Source organism: Scomber scombrus, chromosome 21 (genome assembly GCF_963691925.1).
Source record: "Scomber scombrus chromosome 21, fScoSco1.1, whole genome shotgun sequence".
Classification (NCBI taxonomy): Eukaryota; Metazoa; Chordata; class Actinopteri; order Scombriformes; family Scombridae; genus Scomber; species Scomber scombrus.
The window spans coordinates 2128677-2146058 of record NC_084990.1 but is presented as its reverse complement, the minus strand read 5'-3'; the positions used below and the strand labels follow the sequence as shown (position 1 = coordinate 2146058).

General features: G+C 38.5%; 1 protein-coding gene across 1 annotated transcript in view; it reads right to left on the bottom strand.

Moving 5' to 3' along the window:
• Positions 1 to 17382, bottom strand: part of ryr2a (ryanodine receptor 2a (cardiac)) — a 114377-nt gene that overhangs the window by 50241 nt on the left and 46754 nt on the right. Inside the window, exons 46-63 of the mRNA XM_062443053.1 lie at positions 16948 to 17168; positions 16595 to 16685; positions 16033 to 16173; positions 14892 to 15055; positions 14181 to 14267; positions 13967 to 14048; positions 13561 to 13698; positions 13301 to 13378; positions 13056 to 13131; positions 12174 to 12297; positions 11341 to 11472; positions 11043 to 11094; positions 9697 to 9818; positions 9298 to 9347; positions 7530 to 7590; positions 1737 to 1975; positions 1065 to 1146; positions 471 to 601 (exon numbers count right to left, since the gene is read on the bottom strand). Coding sequence (XP_062299037.1) covers positions 471 to 601; positions 1065 to 1146; positions 1737 to 1975; positions 7530 to 7590; positions 9298 to 9347; positions 9697 to 9818; positions 11043 to 11094; positions 11341 to 11472; positions 12174 to 12297; positions 13056 to 13131; positions 13301 to 13378; positions 13561 to 13698; positions 13967 to 14048; positions 14181 to 14267; positions 14892 to 15055; positions 16033 to 16173; positions 16595 to 16685; positions 16948 to 17168 — 2071 coding nt within the window. The remainder of the gene's footprint in view (positions 1 to 470; positions 602 to 1064; positions 1147 to 1736; positions 1976 to 7529; positions 7591 to 9297; positions 9348 to 9696; positions 9819 to 11042; positions 11095 to 11340; positions 11473 to 12173; positions 12298 to 13055; positions 13132 to 13300; positions 13379 to 13560; positions 13699 to 13966; positions 14049 to 14180; positions 14268 to 14891; positions 15056 to 16032; positions 16174 to 16594; positions 16686 to 16947; positions 17169 to 17382) is intronic.

Below are 17382 nucleotides of genomic sequence, written 5' to 3'. Positions count from 1 at the left end.
TTCTTTTAGCTTAAATTGTTTAGTTGTATTTTAAATTTCTTTGGCCAACACCTGTTGGTGTTTTCAAATGTGTCCTACACAGAATGTGACTTGACTACTTAGTTAAGATTAGGAAATCTTCGTTAATGATAAAAAGAAACTAACTTTGACAGCCACTAGAGGTGCTTATCAGATCAAGTTAAACCAAGGTTATATTTATCATTTTTCTTGTGAAGACAGTCTAACATCATCCTTTCCTCTGGATGATGTTAGATGTCAGTGAAAGAGCCTTAAAATATTTCAAATATAATCCTTCTGGCTGGTCAACAGAATGTTATCCTCAGCAGCTGCAGTTACCACAATGTACAGAATATGCTGGTGCAACCCTCCTATTCGTAAGAAGGGCTGGACAAAATATCACACCTCTCACTATGATGAATGGAGTGAACATGAGTTTTAAATTGTGAAATGGAAGTCACCTTCATCAGTACCTGTCCTGTCTTTAGATCCTTTGCTGTTATAGATGGAGAAGCTGTTAAACTTGTTGATTTGAGGCTCCAGGAAGGCAACAGGAAAGGCTGCTGCAAAAGCAGCTAAACACTGTCCTAATGCTGGACGCTGTCTGGAGAGGAGAGGACACAGAGTTAAACAGTTTAGTGAGACATATTCAAGGTCAATTTCAAATGATCTTATAAAGAATATTGGGTGTATTAAAGAATGAAGAAGCACTGGACTTTCCTCACATCCCACAGGTATGAAGGGAGACATGCAACAAAGATTCAAACCGTGAAAATATTGACCACATGGTGTCTTCAACCCCTAGTGTACCAGGATTTTTTTTTTTTTTTAATTCCAAAGAACTTTTACAATTTACACAGAAAAAGAAAATGTTGCCACAGTAGTTTTTTGTTTCTGTGGTTTTATCAATCTTATCTTAGCCCTATTGAAATGCTCATACCATCAGTGACAAAATTAAGAATCAGAATTAACTGGATTTTTTTCGAAAATCCAAATGCTTTGCATAGCACATGACATGTGGAAGCACCTGTACCTTTACTACATCTGCACTGTGGCTCATACTCTACCTCTCTACATAGATGCTTTTGTTGGTTCCCAGTAGATAGAGGCTGTTGAGGATTCTGTAGCAGGAAACCTGGACATCATCCACTGGGGGGAGGGGGAGAGAGAGAGAGAGAGAGAGAGAGAGAGAGAGAGAGAGAGAGAGAGAGAGAGAGAGAGAGAGAGAGAGAGAGAGAGAGAGAGAGAGAGAGAGAGGGAGGAGAGAGAGAGAGAGAGAGAGAGAGAGAGAGAGAGAGAGAGAGAGAGAGAGAGAGAACCACAAAACAACAGGAGTTATATTTAAAATATTTTCGTAATTATAGGAATATGACAGGTATAAGACACCTTTGATAACAGTGCAATGATCTATTGAAAATATATTAAATGTAGATGCTATTACATTTTACAATATGTTAGAACTTATTTATTGATTTTTTAAATGTTATAATAAGAGTTAATGAATGTTTCTATGGTATATGAAGTGATATTTAAAAAAAAAAAAAAAAAAAAAAAAAACTTTTACTCTATAAACCTGACAGACAATTATATCTTGTATTATCTTGTCACATAATTATATAAATAATCAAGAATTCAAGTAGACATTTGAAGACATCAGTAGAATTTTTCCCTTTTCACCTCCGATGCCTCAATTACAGAAAAACAGGACAAAAAACCTGAATCTCATCGTCATTACGTACATATGAGATCTTCTCCAAATATGTTTTGTCCGATGTGTTCGAACAGGGAGGAGAGGACGGGCAGCAGGGCGAAGGTGGTGTAGTTGATGATCTGAGTGACTCCTCTGGGCTGCTCTCTGCTGTGGGTGAACTGGCCCAGCTTTAGGTTCTCCTGAGTCTTCTCCAGATCTTCTGCTGCACTGTCAAAGAATGACCGCAGTGCTGCCTTCACTGACTCCAGACAAGTCTTCATCACGGTCCTGATGTATGGGGGGGGGGGGAGAGTTACATATCGCAGTGTTAACTTTGCGAGACAGTCGTTTAAACGTGAGAACTCGAGCCATTTCAGAATAAGACAGGAAAAGAAAATAAGACAAAGCAACAGAAAGACAAAACACTAAACTTAACACTGAGGAAGACAGAATGAGCCTGAAGCTACACCAAATATGTCTAAAAAAATATCAACATCAAATATTAACTGTGGCTTTTAACTTCCCAAACAATTTGAAATCACAATTGACACATATTTATATTTCTATTGCAAAACGTTGTAGCTCATTAGTTGATATACAGGATCTTTTCATCTGATAATGGGAACCCTATACTGTACATAGCTACATACCTAAATACATCAACATAAATACAGAGTGAAATTCTACTACAATATGTTTTCTTTCATGTTTCTTTGTTTACAGTTGCATATTGCATTCATGTATATCAGTCATTGTAAAACAAGCTTTGCCAAGTCAATATGTATAACAACAACTAAATCTATGTTTCATTGGTCCGTACACTACAACGACAATACATCACCAGCCGAGCCAAGCTCACTAAGAAACAGCTCCTAAATAACTCCAAAATTCATCTTTTATTCATCTTTAAGTGTAAATGCATCACTATGCACTATATTTCATACCGTGCTTCCAGGACTATTGTAAGCTATAACCTTTTTAGATCTTCTCTAAGTGTGGACATGTGTATGAACCCAAAAGGGAAGCTGAAATATCAGTGAAGGCTTTCCATGACCTAGTACACATGAATATCAAACATATAGTAAGCATCTGAAATGCAATATTATGAAAATGATATAAATAATTTTAAAAAAACAAAAGATTTCAGTAAGCTTTGTCCCTGATGGATCAGGAAAGATAGACTGCAGCCTGATACTCACAATTACAACTGTCCTGTTTAGATCTCCTGTCTCTTAGATTTCAAGCAGTGGTCAAATAGTCCATTTCTATCATTACCTGTAGTCTATTCTAATTCATGCAGTTGTCTACACTGGCAGTATTGACCACTCAGCATTCACCCACATTACCTGTGACACAGAGTGTTTTTCGACAGCCTGTCTAAATAGTTTCCGACACTGTTTGAGGTCATAATGCGTAATGCCCTTGTTTTACCAGGCATGGCTGCGTCTTTTAAACTCAGTGGCACTGCTACTACAGTCATTCTGGTAGCCTAAGCTGAACGAGCACCTTAGGAAATACAATACAATACACAGTACACAATACACAATACACAATACACAGCCCACTTTGATACTCTGTCCTCAGCTGATGTCTTTTTAAAACAGGGGAAGGCAACAAAGGCGTCAAAACATCAACTTCCTTAGTTATTACTATTACACCACCTTCTGGTATATGTGAATGTTACACATAGAAAAGGCAGGAGTTCATCTTCCCTTTAGGAGCCAAAAATAGATACAGGTACAGGCACACTGCTACCCAACCATCAGTGGGTTATTAAAGTCAATGCATATGAACTATCGGATTTGAGAGAGCAGTGTTAGTTTGGGGTTTATTTAACTGGATGGTGTTAACAGGGAGGATGTTTTAAAATGACACAATAGTAGAGGCGGTTGTGGAGATTAATTGATCGGAGCTAAAAAAAAATGTGTGGCTCAGTATGAATGAATAGAGACAAAAAGTGAGTACAGCCAGGAGTAAATGAAGTTAGGTAGAAGTTAGGAAAGTGTTGCAGCTAAAACACTGACTGGTAAAAGCAGTGGTGAGACAGTTTAATCAGCTTTAACTGTAGATGTGCATTACCTAGTACAGTTTACTGTCACACCATTTAAGTTTCTTATTATGAACCATTTGTGTGCTCTGTGTGTTCAGACAACTTTTGAAGGCGTTGCAGACAAAGTAAATGGACAAAGGCACACTTAAATACAAATTCACCCAGGACGGCACAAACTGACAAAGAATGTGTATGTTTATGAGTCTGATTCATACAGACGTGAGAGGAAAAGGAGGAGAGAGAGAGAGAAATGACAGAAGACATGTAGTTTCTGGTAGGTTCATTAGTAGCTACCTCTCTGAACACATGCTTAGAGTTCCAACACAGACTCTAGTTGAATTGTTAAACCCAAGCTGCTCACTGAACTCTGAACTACTGAACTACTTTTGTATAATTCATTCTTCATTTTCAAGCAATCCAATTTGCTGACTGACAAAGAGAGCATAGGCTGCATGATAATGGGCCATCTCAATCAGTACAACTGCCCATCACACCTGCAATATACAGGAGATAGACTGCTATAAGCAATAAGATGGATGCTTGATGTATTAATGATCAGCATTTACATGTATGGGGAACAAAGAAATACCCTCATGGTAGAGGTACTTTTTGTTTTTGATGAAAAAAACAGGGCTGTAATTCTGTTTTTCACACCCGTGACCAGCAGTAAGCATGCTGAGGAAGCAAGCTTCACCACAGAGCATAGAAATACTGAACTGAAAGCTAGCCATCCAGAGTCATTGAATATCTAGAGGTGCTAAGTCACACACGACTGGACTTGCTTTAGATTCTTGAGGAAATTTCACCTCTCATTCCAAAAATGTTCTTCAGTACTGACTGAGGGGTGGGGTGGGGGGGGGGGGGGGTCCCAGGTGCACCACTTGGCTTTCATGTAAGAGTTGTTCAGAGTCATAAAAGTCTGCATCTGACATCTTGTTCACTATTCCCTCCTGGCTATGTACACTCGGTGTAGCAGTGAATTGAGATTTGAGACACTAATCATCAATTTACATCATCACTGCTAGCTGTAGAGTTGGATAACAGTCATTTTAGCATCTATGTAACATATGGTGCATTGCAATGTAGGGTTGCCAGCAGGGAGAGGCGTACATGCCATGGATACTACATTCTGTGTGTGGAATGTTAAAGGCACTAAACTATAGAGTTTGAATACTCATAAAATGACAATACATATAATATATTATTTTATAAATAGCAAGCAAACACAGCAAAGGTGTGACTTTAAGGCAACAGTATACTCCATCAGAAGCATTTGTTGGATGATCAAACTGTTTCGTAAAAATCTCTCCATCCACACCTTTCCAACATCGGAACTAGTTTGCTTTGGCAGACAATTTCTGTAACTTTATGAAACTGACATATCTGACATTCACATGCAGATGTGGGTGAATGTCAGCCACATCTTCAAGAATCTAAAACAAGTCCAGTTGCCTTTGAATTAGCCCTTTCTAGGTCTTCAAAGGGAAGAATGTTTGAATATGTGTTCAGCTCTTACAGTATGTTGGTATGAGCCATATGGTTGGAACTATTCAGTGCAAATACTTAACTTTGCTGAGGAAAAGAAGTGAGGTCTGATCTTCAGTAACCTCAATGTGATGTGCAGACATTGCATGCGATGAAATCCTTGAGCAAGGAAAGCCATACTGTAGGTATCACTGTGCCCAATGATGAAGATGTCATCTGATTCCCCCAAAGGACGACCTCTCCACTAGAAGTTTCAGAGAACCAGGGTTACAACAGCAACCCACGTTTCTAGGCTTGAAGCAGCCATTAAAACTATGAGTGGAGCTAAGTATCATGAAATGTTTTTCTACACAAAGTGCCAGTATGGTCTGTATTAGCACCAGACAGATGCATGGTGTAACGAATGCTGGAGATTCTGAAACTGATCCAACCCAAGATGACTGAACTCTACAGACAGTGCAGCCTTTGACACCATTTGGAAAAAGGGGCAACACACACATCAGTGAGTACTTGCCACCAGAAGAACATTGGGATCAATGTTGCCATTTGATCCTAATAAGGTTGGTTTGGGCTTTTTTAATTATATAGTGTTATGTACAAGCGACAACAAAAAAAAAATGGTCTTATGAAACAAAGCTGTTACACAAAGCAGCTTTTGCTAATAACAGCCAGATTTATGAGTAGCTTGAAACCATTTTTCTCCTGACATTGAACTGAAGATTCTTCAGTCCTTGCTTGCATCATAACGGGTTTCCTGCCATTTTTAGGTTTGTACAAACTCTCTGTTTTACTCTTTTGCTCTCCTACAGGGGACATATCATGCACATTTACACGTCTGTATTTTTAATCTGGGGCTCTACTGGAGTATCTTTGCATGATTCATTATTCAAAAACTCCTTATTTAACTCACACTTTCCACAGTCCTTCAAGTCAAACAGGCAGTTTTAGCTCTCTTAGCTCTCTTTAAGGACATTGTGTTCTGATTGGCCAGCTGCTCCTCAGAAGACTTCCACCGGCTCCAGAGTCTACATCCACAAACCATAAACCAAACTACAGTAGTAGGATTGCACTACGTTTTTCTCATTCTCTACTCGATATGTCAACTGAAATCCATCCATACATGTTGGAAACCTGAGCTGAAACATGAGCGTGGACGTCGTCCCAACCGACACGTGGAAAAACCATAGCCACATTAAGTCGTGCAGCAAAATCAAGGTTTTGTCTACAAAGCTTACCCAACTCCAAACTGACTTCAGACACTGCATGGCTTAATGTACATACTGTAGATGATGTCGTGCTGACTGACTACAAAACTCAAACTAAAAGTGCTCAGGATGCATGAACAGCGGCTTATGATGTGAAATACAAAAATAAAAAGGAAAATGTTTCATATTAAAACTGAGCAGATTTCAATGATTTCATTTCCCCTTCCACTCTGTCTCTTGTGTGTGTGTGGTTTCTTGTTTCCTCTTCCTGTGTATGTGAATGGCATGATGTGAGCCTCCCCTGTGTTTGTGTGTCCTCTGTCCAGGTCTCCATGGTGAAGGAGGTCACATCTATTTTTGGTAACACCTGGCATCTATAATTATGTTATCCATGTTTTTCCATGCTGTTATTCTGTTATTGTGTTTTCTTGGTCTACTCCCTGTACCCACATCATCTATTAAAACATCAATATCTGTATATGGACACACATCTATTGCATGTCAGTCAGATTTGGGTTTCCTGAGGTTTCTTCCTTTTTTTCCCCATTAAAAGGGATTTTTCCCCCCCAGAGTTTTGCCTTATTCAACAAAACACAGAGAATGTTGTGCAGGTACAGATTGTAAATTCCCCTACATTTGTGGTTTATGATATTGGGCTATATATTCAAATAAAATAGACCTATATTCAAATATATAGAAAACATGCTTTAAACTCCACATATTTCAACACTCGACACAAGTGAGGTTCAAATATTACCTTTGGTTATAGTCAGTGGTATCTTCCAGGTCTTGTGTAATTGTTTGGAATGTACCATGCATTTACTGTATATGTATGCAGTTATGTTTATTTATGATTGTCCACTATATTATTTCTTCATTTCTTCTTTAGTTGTACAGTTCAGTTCAAGTTTCTCCACAGTAGCCTCATAACACTATCAGCATTCATTAATGAAACATGTACATGGCACACTATGTGTATTATGTGTCCATCAACACTGGCTTAGACAAAGATTTTTAAGTTTACACATAATCCAGTATAAACCTGGTGTTAGGACCGGGTTGCACACACACAGAGTACATCACAGCTCATCTCTTTCCTTACCTGGCATCCAGGCTTTGTCCCAGTATCTGCAGACAGTTGACTATGGATGTGGCATTGTTACCTGGAAAGCAGAGAGAGTGATAAACAGAAAAGTCGTCTGTACCTTGTGAAAAGAGTTTTGGGGGTCAGATCCAGGGATGTAAAGAGTCAAAGCACACTGCAACAAAAAAAAAAAAAAACCCCAACCACATCTACTCGTTCAAATCTATATGAAGTAACTGTCTGGGGGGGGGAAATCTGAAGAATCACACCCTTCATGTGTGTGCTTTAGTTAACACAACAGCAGAGCATCATATTCAAAGAAAAGAGATGTTCCTTGAAAAATTAAAGTCTGGAAAAATCATATTCAAATTGGGCGTATTACAAGCTGTCTTCAATATAGTTGATATTCTGACAGCCTGAAGAATACCATTTATACATGTTTCTCACTTGCCAAAATGTGTCTCTTTGTCCAGTAGTATCAGGTTTAGTCTGCAGAAATGAACATCTTTTTACTTTGAGAACAGTTACATGGTGGAATGCTCTTAGCATTTGGACATCAAATAAAAAGTTGCATCACACACCACACAACACACACACACACACAGAGCTCCGGAGCAAAGGATGAGTAAACACCTGCAATACCATGCACGCATGCACACACATCCATGCACACACACACACACACACACACACTCTAACAAGTTACTGTTCTCAGAAGCTAATGCCGTAATGTAACTAGTTACTCTTTAATGGCAGTCATTTTGTAATGTAATGAGTTACTTTTAAAAGTAACGTTCCCCAACACTGATCAACAATATCCAACAGTTACAATCAACATGTGACGAACGATGAAGATATATTTATATAAATACATTAATCTTAAATGCTTTGTGATGAACAAAGTACAAAAACGAGATCTATATATATACATATATACAGTACCAGTCAAAAGTTTGGACACACTTTCTCATTGATGTGAATGGGAAGGTGTGTCTAAACTTTTGACTGGTACTGTATATATATTGGTACTGACTGAAATATATAACAAACTGTCAAAAACCAAAATCTGGCATCCGATATCTAGCCAGATTAGTTAGATTTGGTATCTTGTTTATTTATTCAATTTTAATAAATTATATTTATTTAAACTAAATCTGTACTTAAACTCTAGGTGGTATAAGCACTAGTACTGTAAACAACACCAATCCCCACAAATGACCATTTGAATGTTAATATCTGGAAAATGAGACGATCATGTGATGTTTCGTTGGTTTCCAAGGTGACAAGAACTACCAGAATGAACCAATTAAAAAAGACTTGTCCACAGTGGATTATGAGATCCTGAGAATCACAAAGGATACACCATTTGGGCAAAAGCATGCATGGACAAGCCTTTAAAATGGGGAAGGTTTTGTCAAGCCACTATGACATATTCTGTCTTTAAATACAAATATTGCACATGTATGTCTACATATTCTTTCTTTTCATACCTACAGTAATACACTGAGGCTATGACATTTGTCTCGAAACAACTACAGATCATGTTTCATTTCATCCAGCATGGATTATTAAAGTGACTACGCAATTCAGCCCAAATGTTCTCACATGGACGGATACATATATGGTCACAACTACTGAGCTGACACGAAGAACCCGTTCACACTGCACTCATCCAACATTCAGTTCTTGCTTTTTGTCTCATCAGCCAATCATCCTTTTAAAGAAAAAAAAACAAAACGATAGAAGTGGAGCAGAAGTGCAAGCAACAGGCATAAACCGTCCTTACCAAATAAGGATATCCTATGTCTGACAAGAACTCCCAGTTTGCAGAAAAGACTGAAAGGATTTGATTATAGGAGAGAGGAGACAGAGAGGGAAGCGGAGAAAGGCATAAAAGAAAGGTGTGAGACATTCAAATAAGAGACCGAGAGGAGAACAGAGAGAGAGAGAGAGAGAGAGAGAGAGAGAGAGAGAGAGAGAGAGAGTGAGAGAGAGAGAGAGAGAGAGAAAGAGAGAGAGAGAGACAGAGAGAGAGAGAGAGAGAGAGAAGAGGAGAAACATAAAGACACACAGTCTGATGTCAAGCTGTTATAGGCTTCAACATTTAGGCAATAGTACATGAGATCGTACTACATCCTACACTAATAATCCATCTATCTACTCTTATATTGTTTGTCACACTCACCTGGTCACCATCTCCTTCTCCTTGTTGGAGGCGTGGCCACCACTGCTGATTGGATGGATGGCTGTGGACAGGAAGTACAGCCGGTGGTTTTTGAAGTACTGATCCACCAATGGCAAGACGACCTGTGGGTTCAATTACATATAGTAGAGACACAGTGTATTAAATGATACTTCCATTTTTCACTTAAAAAAACAGATCTGGAACAAAGTCTGGCTTTCATTTCAAAAACTGAGTTAAAGAAACTATGGATTTGTAAAGCTGCATCATTGAACCTGAGTTTAATTAAAGTATTGACTAGTTTCTAAGTAGCAATTAGAACTAATGACATGTTGCTTCTGACTATTGTTGTTTCATTGATTGGGAATCACAATGAATGTTCAACTTCAGGTTTATTTACAGGAATGTTAGGAGTCAAACAGGAGGACTAGATGAGATTATGACAACAACGTATATATATATCGAGATCACGTTTTACAAATCTCACAAGACTCATGGAGGGTATGGCAACACTGTGCGGTCGAAGCAGTATAACAACACAGCTGTCGACAGCCATACAGACCCATATTACAATATGCCTCCAATGCATTGTTTTCTTAATCCTTACATAGTGTTCAGGTCAAATTTGACCCGTTTTGACATTTGACAGCTGTTAAAACACCCCAAATGTCTTTTACCCTGAAATTTGATGACTTTTCCTGAAGTGGGCCAAAATTCCCAAAAATTAAAATATTTTAAATGTTATACTTTTGTATAGGTGCTACAAATGTGTGTCCATTGAGGCTGTTCTGGGTCAAATTTGATCCATATCTATTAACATGTGTTTTAGTAAAATGAATAGTTAATAGTTTGAATAAGATAGTAGTTATGAGGATTTATTTTTATGATGTAGCAGTGAAGACTGATGGCTCTAATGGTTATACAATAAACCCCACACTTCTATAAAGTTCTTGTTATTTTCACTTTACATAAAATACATTTCCATCATTATTACTATGTTATATTTTCATGTCTTAGGTAAAATAGGACATGATATTGTGTGATAGGAGCCGTTTCTTCTCTAAAAATGAGATAAAAAATACACTCTCTCTGCTCTCTGAAACATGAATCAAGGTTTAATCACATTTATTAATCAGTCAGATCAACTATTGATGCTTTCTAAACACATCTGTGCTTCAACATTTGGTATAGACACTTTTTATGAGGGGATTCTTAGACCGGGTTACAACTGACCCAGAACATACTGCGAGGATGTAAAATATGAACAGTATGTAAGAGTTAAACATTATCAAAACAAACACTAAACTGACATTTTGATTCATTCATTAAATAAGATGATGAGTTCAGACCTTTCCAAAGAACTTTATCTGTTGTTCATGAGGAACCTTCTCTCCCTTCGGCCTCGTTCCCAGATCTAAACACAATCAAAGACAAAATAACAGTTACATTAATATCATTTACACAGTCATGCATTACACTTGTTTTATGACCTCCTGGTAGATACTCTGTACATTGTGATTTTAGTGATATAGCACATTTCTTTGCACCAACATAGGAATCCAGACCAGAGTTCAGTTTCACACATTGCATGCACATTGTGTTATATTCACATGTACTGTACTGTCATGTGTCTGTTATTCATTACACGACAGAAGAGTCTCACCAAACTCCATCATGTGTTGGTGGGCCTGGTCTACATATGTGATGAGCTGCTGAAGGAAGGTGTAGGCAAATCGTTTCTCTATAGCTGGAGTGTCCAGCTCCTGTGATTTCACACCTCTGGAAACAACAAACACACTTTTAAAGGAACAGGGACAATTTTAGGAAATACACATCTTACCATCTTACCTTAGTACAAAGACTGAAAGCAGGGGGGAAACTGCTAGCTTAGCTCTTTCAAATGTGAAAACCTCCCAGCAACTATATTATCTTAAAGGTTAACTTTGTAATTTAACATGAAAGAAATAATAATGCAAAAAGAAAAGCTTTTGGTTTTAGATGGGTTTTTTTTAAGTGGGTGCAGTGAGTGGATCCAGCATCCCACAACACCTCATTATCAATACCTACAATATCCCAAAGGAAAATTAAAGTGCTGAAAATAAGATAGCTTTGACATTGTTGGAATGCAATTTTTCATTTTTAACCGATCTAAGCTAGCAGTTTCCCTTTGTGTAGAGTTTGTGTTAAGCTAGGCTTAACTTATCCCAGACCTATTTATGTGCTGGAAACACAAATGTAACTAATATCAATAACATCTGACTCATTTTAGTAGCATATTCCCTAAAATGTCAGACTGTCCCTTTAGATTAGTGAAAACAGACACATTAGAGAGACACAATGCTGCACACACTGTTATCAAATGCTTCCTGTAGTAATAATCAGATACAGACATTGCATTAAGCCATTATTAACATTAAATCCATACAAAAAAAATGACAATTCTATCCAGTCTAAGTGTACAGTGTTTGCTTATTTGGTACCTGGACACAGTGTAACCATTGATCTGGAGGAATTTGAGGATGTCTTGTGCTTTTTCTCTGTCTCTGGACTTCTCTTTGGCAGTCAGTGTATCATAGGGGACCAGTAGGGGATGGTTTCCTCCACCTGGATACAACAGAGACACAGCAGGACTGAGAACAAAGATAGTTAGCTGATACAAAGAGGAAAATGTCAAATTTCCCCTCTTTCAATTACCATTCGAGTAAAAAGCTCCATTACATCGGGGAACTTTAAAGACTTTATAAAAAACAACTGGTCAAAATATAAACACCATAGGTTGAGGTACTATAACTGATAGTGTGTAGTGTGGGACAAGCTCCAAAGACACTGGATCCTAACAGCCAATAACGCAGCTTGATCACATCTTTCATTCGACCCCTGCCTGCTTCATAAATACACAAGTCTGTTAAACTCCACACCTGCAGACTGGAACTCAGACTTTCAGTTTTAAATTTACCACAATCCGACAGACAAAAAAAAAAAAAAAAAATATATATATATATATATATTGAAATAACACAAATGTGCCTATAGGCTGCCAGCCACCTGGAAGCACTCCTGACACTTTCCTAAAGGAAAAAAATGAAGGAAAATGAATTATTAACATTTCAGCTTAAGCAGCATTTTGATGAGGAATGGCTCGTTCTCATAGCAGCTCAGCAACAGGTCAATTTTCCCCAGAATCTTTCATAAACACAAACCATCCATTGATTCAATTAAACATAATGAAACATTGCTAAAATGATTCTGTCAGTGGCTTATGCAAAACCTTGATTCATTGCTTTATTTTCATCCAGTAACGGCAACAATATTAAACTGATGGTGATGTTAGACGAGGGAAAAGTTTGTTGTGTTGGATTTACCTTTGGCTTCAAGCTCCATTTTCTTTTTCCTGGCCCAGATATTATGATAATTCTCTGCAAGCAGCTCTGCCATTGACTGGAGAAACACAATATATAAGCTCCGTTACACTGCACAGGTCCATTCATCTATTTTAATGTCATATTATTGACGCCCAGCTTCCACACAGGGATCATGTTTCTCTTTTATTGGATCATATATATGGCTTTATCCTTGTGTGTGTGTGTGTGTGCGCACAGTAAGTCACCTGCATGTCTCTGGACAGTGTAACGTTGCTCATGTCAATGGGTCTGGGGCTGAAGGCTGCAGCTCCTTCAAAAGACAGCTGGGGGACAGATGATACGTTTGTCATGTGATTCTTTTTGTGCATGATAACAGATGCTGACTGTTGCATGTTTACCACTGAGGGTGGAGTGACCATACAAAATGTTGCTTTTGATGACATCACATTCATACACCTCTGTAATAAAATGTAATCAGTATGATAATGTGTGTGTGCAGGTGTACCTGGCTAGCCTGTGATATCCTTCTGGACTTGTTATGGAGGCTGGCAGGGTCGCCCTCCCTGATCCTTTCGATGCTCCAGCCCCATGACAGCATGGTCTTCAAAGACTCTTTGACTGCCCAGCAGTACAACTCCTTATCCTGCAAGAATACAGCCAAACTTCAGACCTACTAACAGCAAGTCAGCACTCCGGAAGAAAGATTTCACCTACAAAACTGCAATAAACCATATAGTAATGTTACAATGAATACATGACAAACTCTCTCTTTAAATGAACTGCAGACAGTGCAAGATATTTCCCCACTACTGTTCCACACGTTTTCTATCTGACTCTTATTTGTCTGTGTTAAACTGGAGTGCGGTTGAAAGCACCAACATTGAAGTGAAATGAGTCAGACAGCAGCATACCTTCTCAGAGAGGCCTTTATATGGTTTCAGTAAAGGATGGCTCTTGGAGATGTCACACATCTGATCCCCGTACGACCAGCCGCTGATAAACTGGAAATCATATACAGATGTTTTTAAAAGCAACTGATTTTCTTCCATAATGCCACAAACATGTTGAAAAACAGCATTAAAATCAGTAAAAAAATGTGTTTGTGAACTTTATCTGAACTCTCACACTCTTACCCTTTCTATACACCACCTCTCATGGTTGTGCTCAGCATATCTGGTTATGATATAGTCCAGTTTCTCTGGTACAGTCACACTGATGAAGACAGAAAAGGGAAGAAAACACATTTAAATATTTGGGGTCTTATGTTGTCAAGTCAAAACCAAGTCAACAACAATTAGGTAAAGGGAGAAAAAAAGAGGACTGTGATGTGCTTTGAAAATTTGAATGTGTATCTGGATTTGTATCACACAATAAATATTTTGCTGAATTTTATATGTGACAGTAACAATGCAGGTGGACCCAAATACAGAGGCCAAAAGCCAAAATAGCAGGTGAAGAAAAAGGTTTTTAAAACCAAAAACTGGCTGAGCAGAACATGACTTGATGAACACTGAACTGAAAACTGAACCTGAAGTGATTACAAACTGAACACAGGTGAGTGAAACAAGACAAAGAGGAAACACATGAGGTAATCAACAAAGGTGTGAAAACACAGGAAGTAAAGGTAACAAAAAACACAAAGAGAAAACATTTCAAAATAAAGCAGGAACTAAACTAAGAGTCCAAACAAAAACATAGAAAGTCCTGGTGGGATGTGACAATATAATGCAATTTAAAGACATTGCTTATAAAATCACTCAGTTCCTTCGTAAACAGCATGGTGAGTAATAGAAATTAAAATGTATTTATTACAGAAGGAATCAATATGTTGTATACTTGGAGGTGTCTGCAGGCTGTGGAGTGAAGTTTCCCTCCGAGTCCATGGACGACTGTTTCTCCATCATGGCCATGTAGTTAGACTCCATGTAGTCTGGAGGAAGAGCTCCAGCCACAGCACTGAGACATGGCAACGCCAGCTTAAACAGCTCCTGGTCGTACCGCTAGATCACACACACACACACACACACACACGCGCGCACACACACGCGCACGCACACGCACACACACACACACACGTGCGCGCACGCGCACGTACACGCACACGCACACGCACACGCACACACACACACACACACACACACACACACACACACACACACACACACACACACACACACATTGCATTTCATCACTCAGCATCTTTATGCTTACCATGCATGTTTACCATGCACAGCTGCTGTGCAGGAGGAGATACACTCAACCTGAATACAGATCAGCTGCACTACATGCCACCAGGCAGCACAACAAGTCTGGTTATATTCTTTTCTACCCATCCAGCATACTAATGTTTGTTTTGGAACCAATTTAAAGTTACAGCATGCAGCAAACAAACAATGGCTACTATTACAAAGATTGAAAAGGTCAGCCAAACAATAGACATCCCTACATTAGCAACTACAACTACTGTATTCATATCTAAGGAAATAGTAAGCTGTGTTCTGAATATAAAATAGTAATATTCATCAACATTGATAACATTTCTACTAAACTCAGTTTACTAGTCATGAGGAATGCTAAACATGTGAAAACAGGTGTATAATGTCTTTTCTGTGGCTCTGGAGGAGCTTTGTCATTCTGATCAAATTACTCCCTGATGATGTCATGGTGATTATGGGAAATGTAGAACCAAGTGTTTTTTAATCTTGACTCATAGTAAGGACTAAAAGTTAAAGTGTATCTGGGCTATCTATATCTTGTGTGCAGCCCAATTGTATAGAAGTGCAATAGTAAACTACTTGAACCAGCCCTGTCTCCTTCACATGTTTTATATACAACTAAATGCTTTTACTCAATATCATTTTTAGGAAATTGCTCAACTGAAACATGTTGTCAGTGAACATTTTCCTTTAACACATTCTCTCTATCATATCATACATTTCATTAACCAGACGTGAAGCAGAGGCTTTAAAATGCTCACCTTGCGTGAAAGAGCATCAAATATTCCCCAGAACAGTTTCCTGGAGAGGTGTAGCTCTTCATCTGATGCCACTCCAAAGTTGCCCCAGCCTCCAGCCAGGCAGTAATACTTCCAACAGCGCTCATAGTGATTGGTCAACAGCTGGGGAAAGTGGAGAGGACATTCATCAAATCATATTTGTCTCTATTTCAGTAATATATAGTAGTAAGTTGAACCAATGTTAACTCTATTCCCTCTATATACCAATCATACATATACTCCTGCTACTTTAAGGCAACCTGACTGAGTTCTAAAGATGACTGTTGTGCAGCAAGATAAGCATTTCATGATTATAAGAATATCTTTTTAAATCCTAGACCATCTATTTAAATTATCCAGGTACTATGGAAAAAGAACCATTCACCAGGAGAAGATGTGCAGCTCTAAACACACATCAAGCAAGTGAAATAAATAGTAAAACTTACATTGAGACTTTTTCTGGATAACAATATAAAAATGTCCTGTAGATTCACCTGAAGAGCACTTTTGTGATCTGACATATAGATAGTGACGTGCTTCTTACCTTCAGAGGCATCTTGGTGTGTTCATTAAGCAGAGGAACGTCAAACACCAGCCTCCTCAGCAGATGCTGCATCATTGAAGGCCTCAGTTTACTGCACATGAATAAGATGAAATACATCAGTTAGTAATGTGACATAGAAGCAGTATCAGAAACAGAATATACAAATACACAAATGAACATTTCACACTGAGAAGATGATCATAAAATACAGCTGAAATGAATCAATTCAAAACAGAATATCTTATTCAAGGCCTGAGACTATGTGTAAAATGTTTTATTATTATCAACCCAGTTCAGAGATACCAAGTCAACACCACTTGTTTTTCTACTCTCTGTTGTAATTCAGGTCTTACCCACAAACAGCTAGCAGACACTCCTCTATGGCGTCTCTCTGGGCTTTGGTGAGGCAGCAGCCTTTGGACAGGCGGTAAACAGTGTGGAGGAGGGAGTCGATCAGTGATGCGAACGGCTCCGTCCCCGCAAACAGCGGCGCGCATTTAGTCAGTAGAGGCAACACTGCCGTACACAGATACCTGTTGAGGGCAAGCGCCATGTCTGTGGCACTGAGAGCAGCCTGGGACACACATACAGAGACGGATGAAAGGACATGTGGTAGAGAAATGTGCATTTAAGTAGAGTGAGATTAAAGAGGAGAAAGGTGCCTGTTGCAGAGCAAGACTACTCAAGATAATTTACAAATAAGTCTATTTAATACCTTGTAAAGTCTTTTTTGAGGGAAATAAATGAACCTTTTTAATACTTTTTGAGGCCTGCATAAATACTGAAAT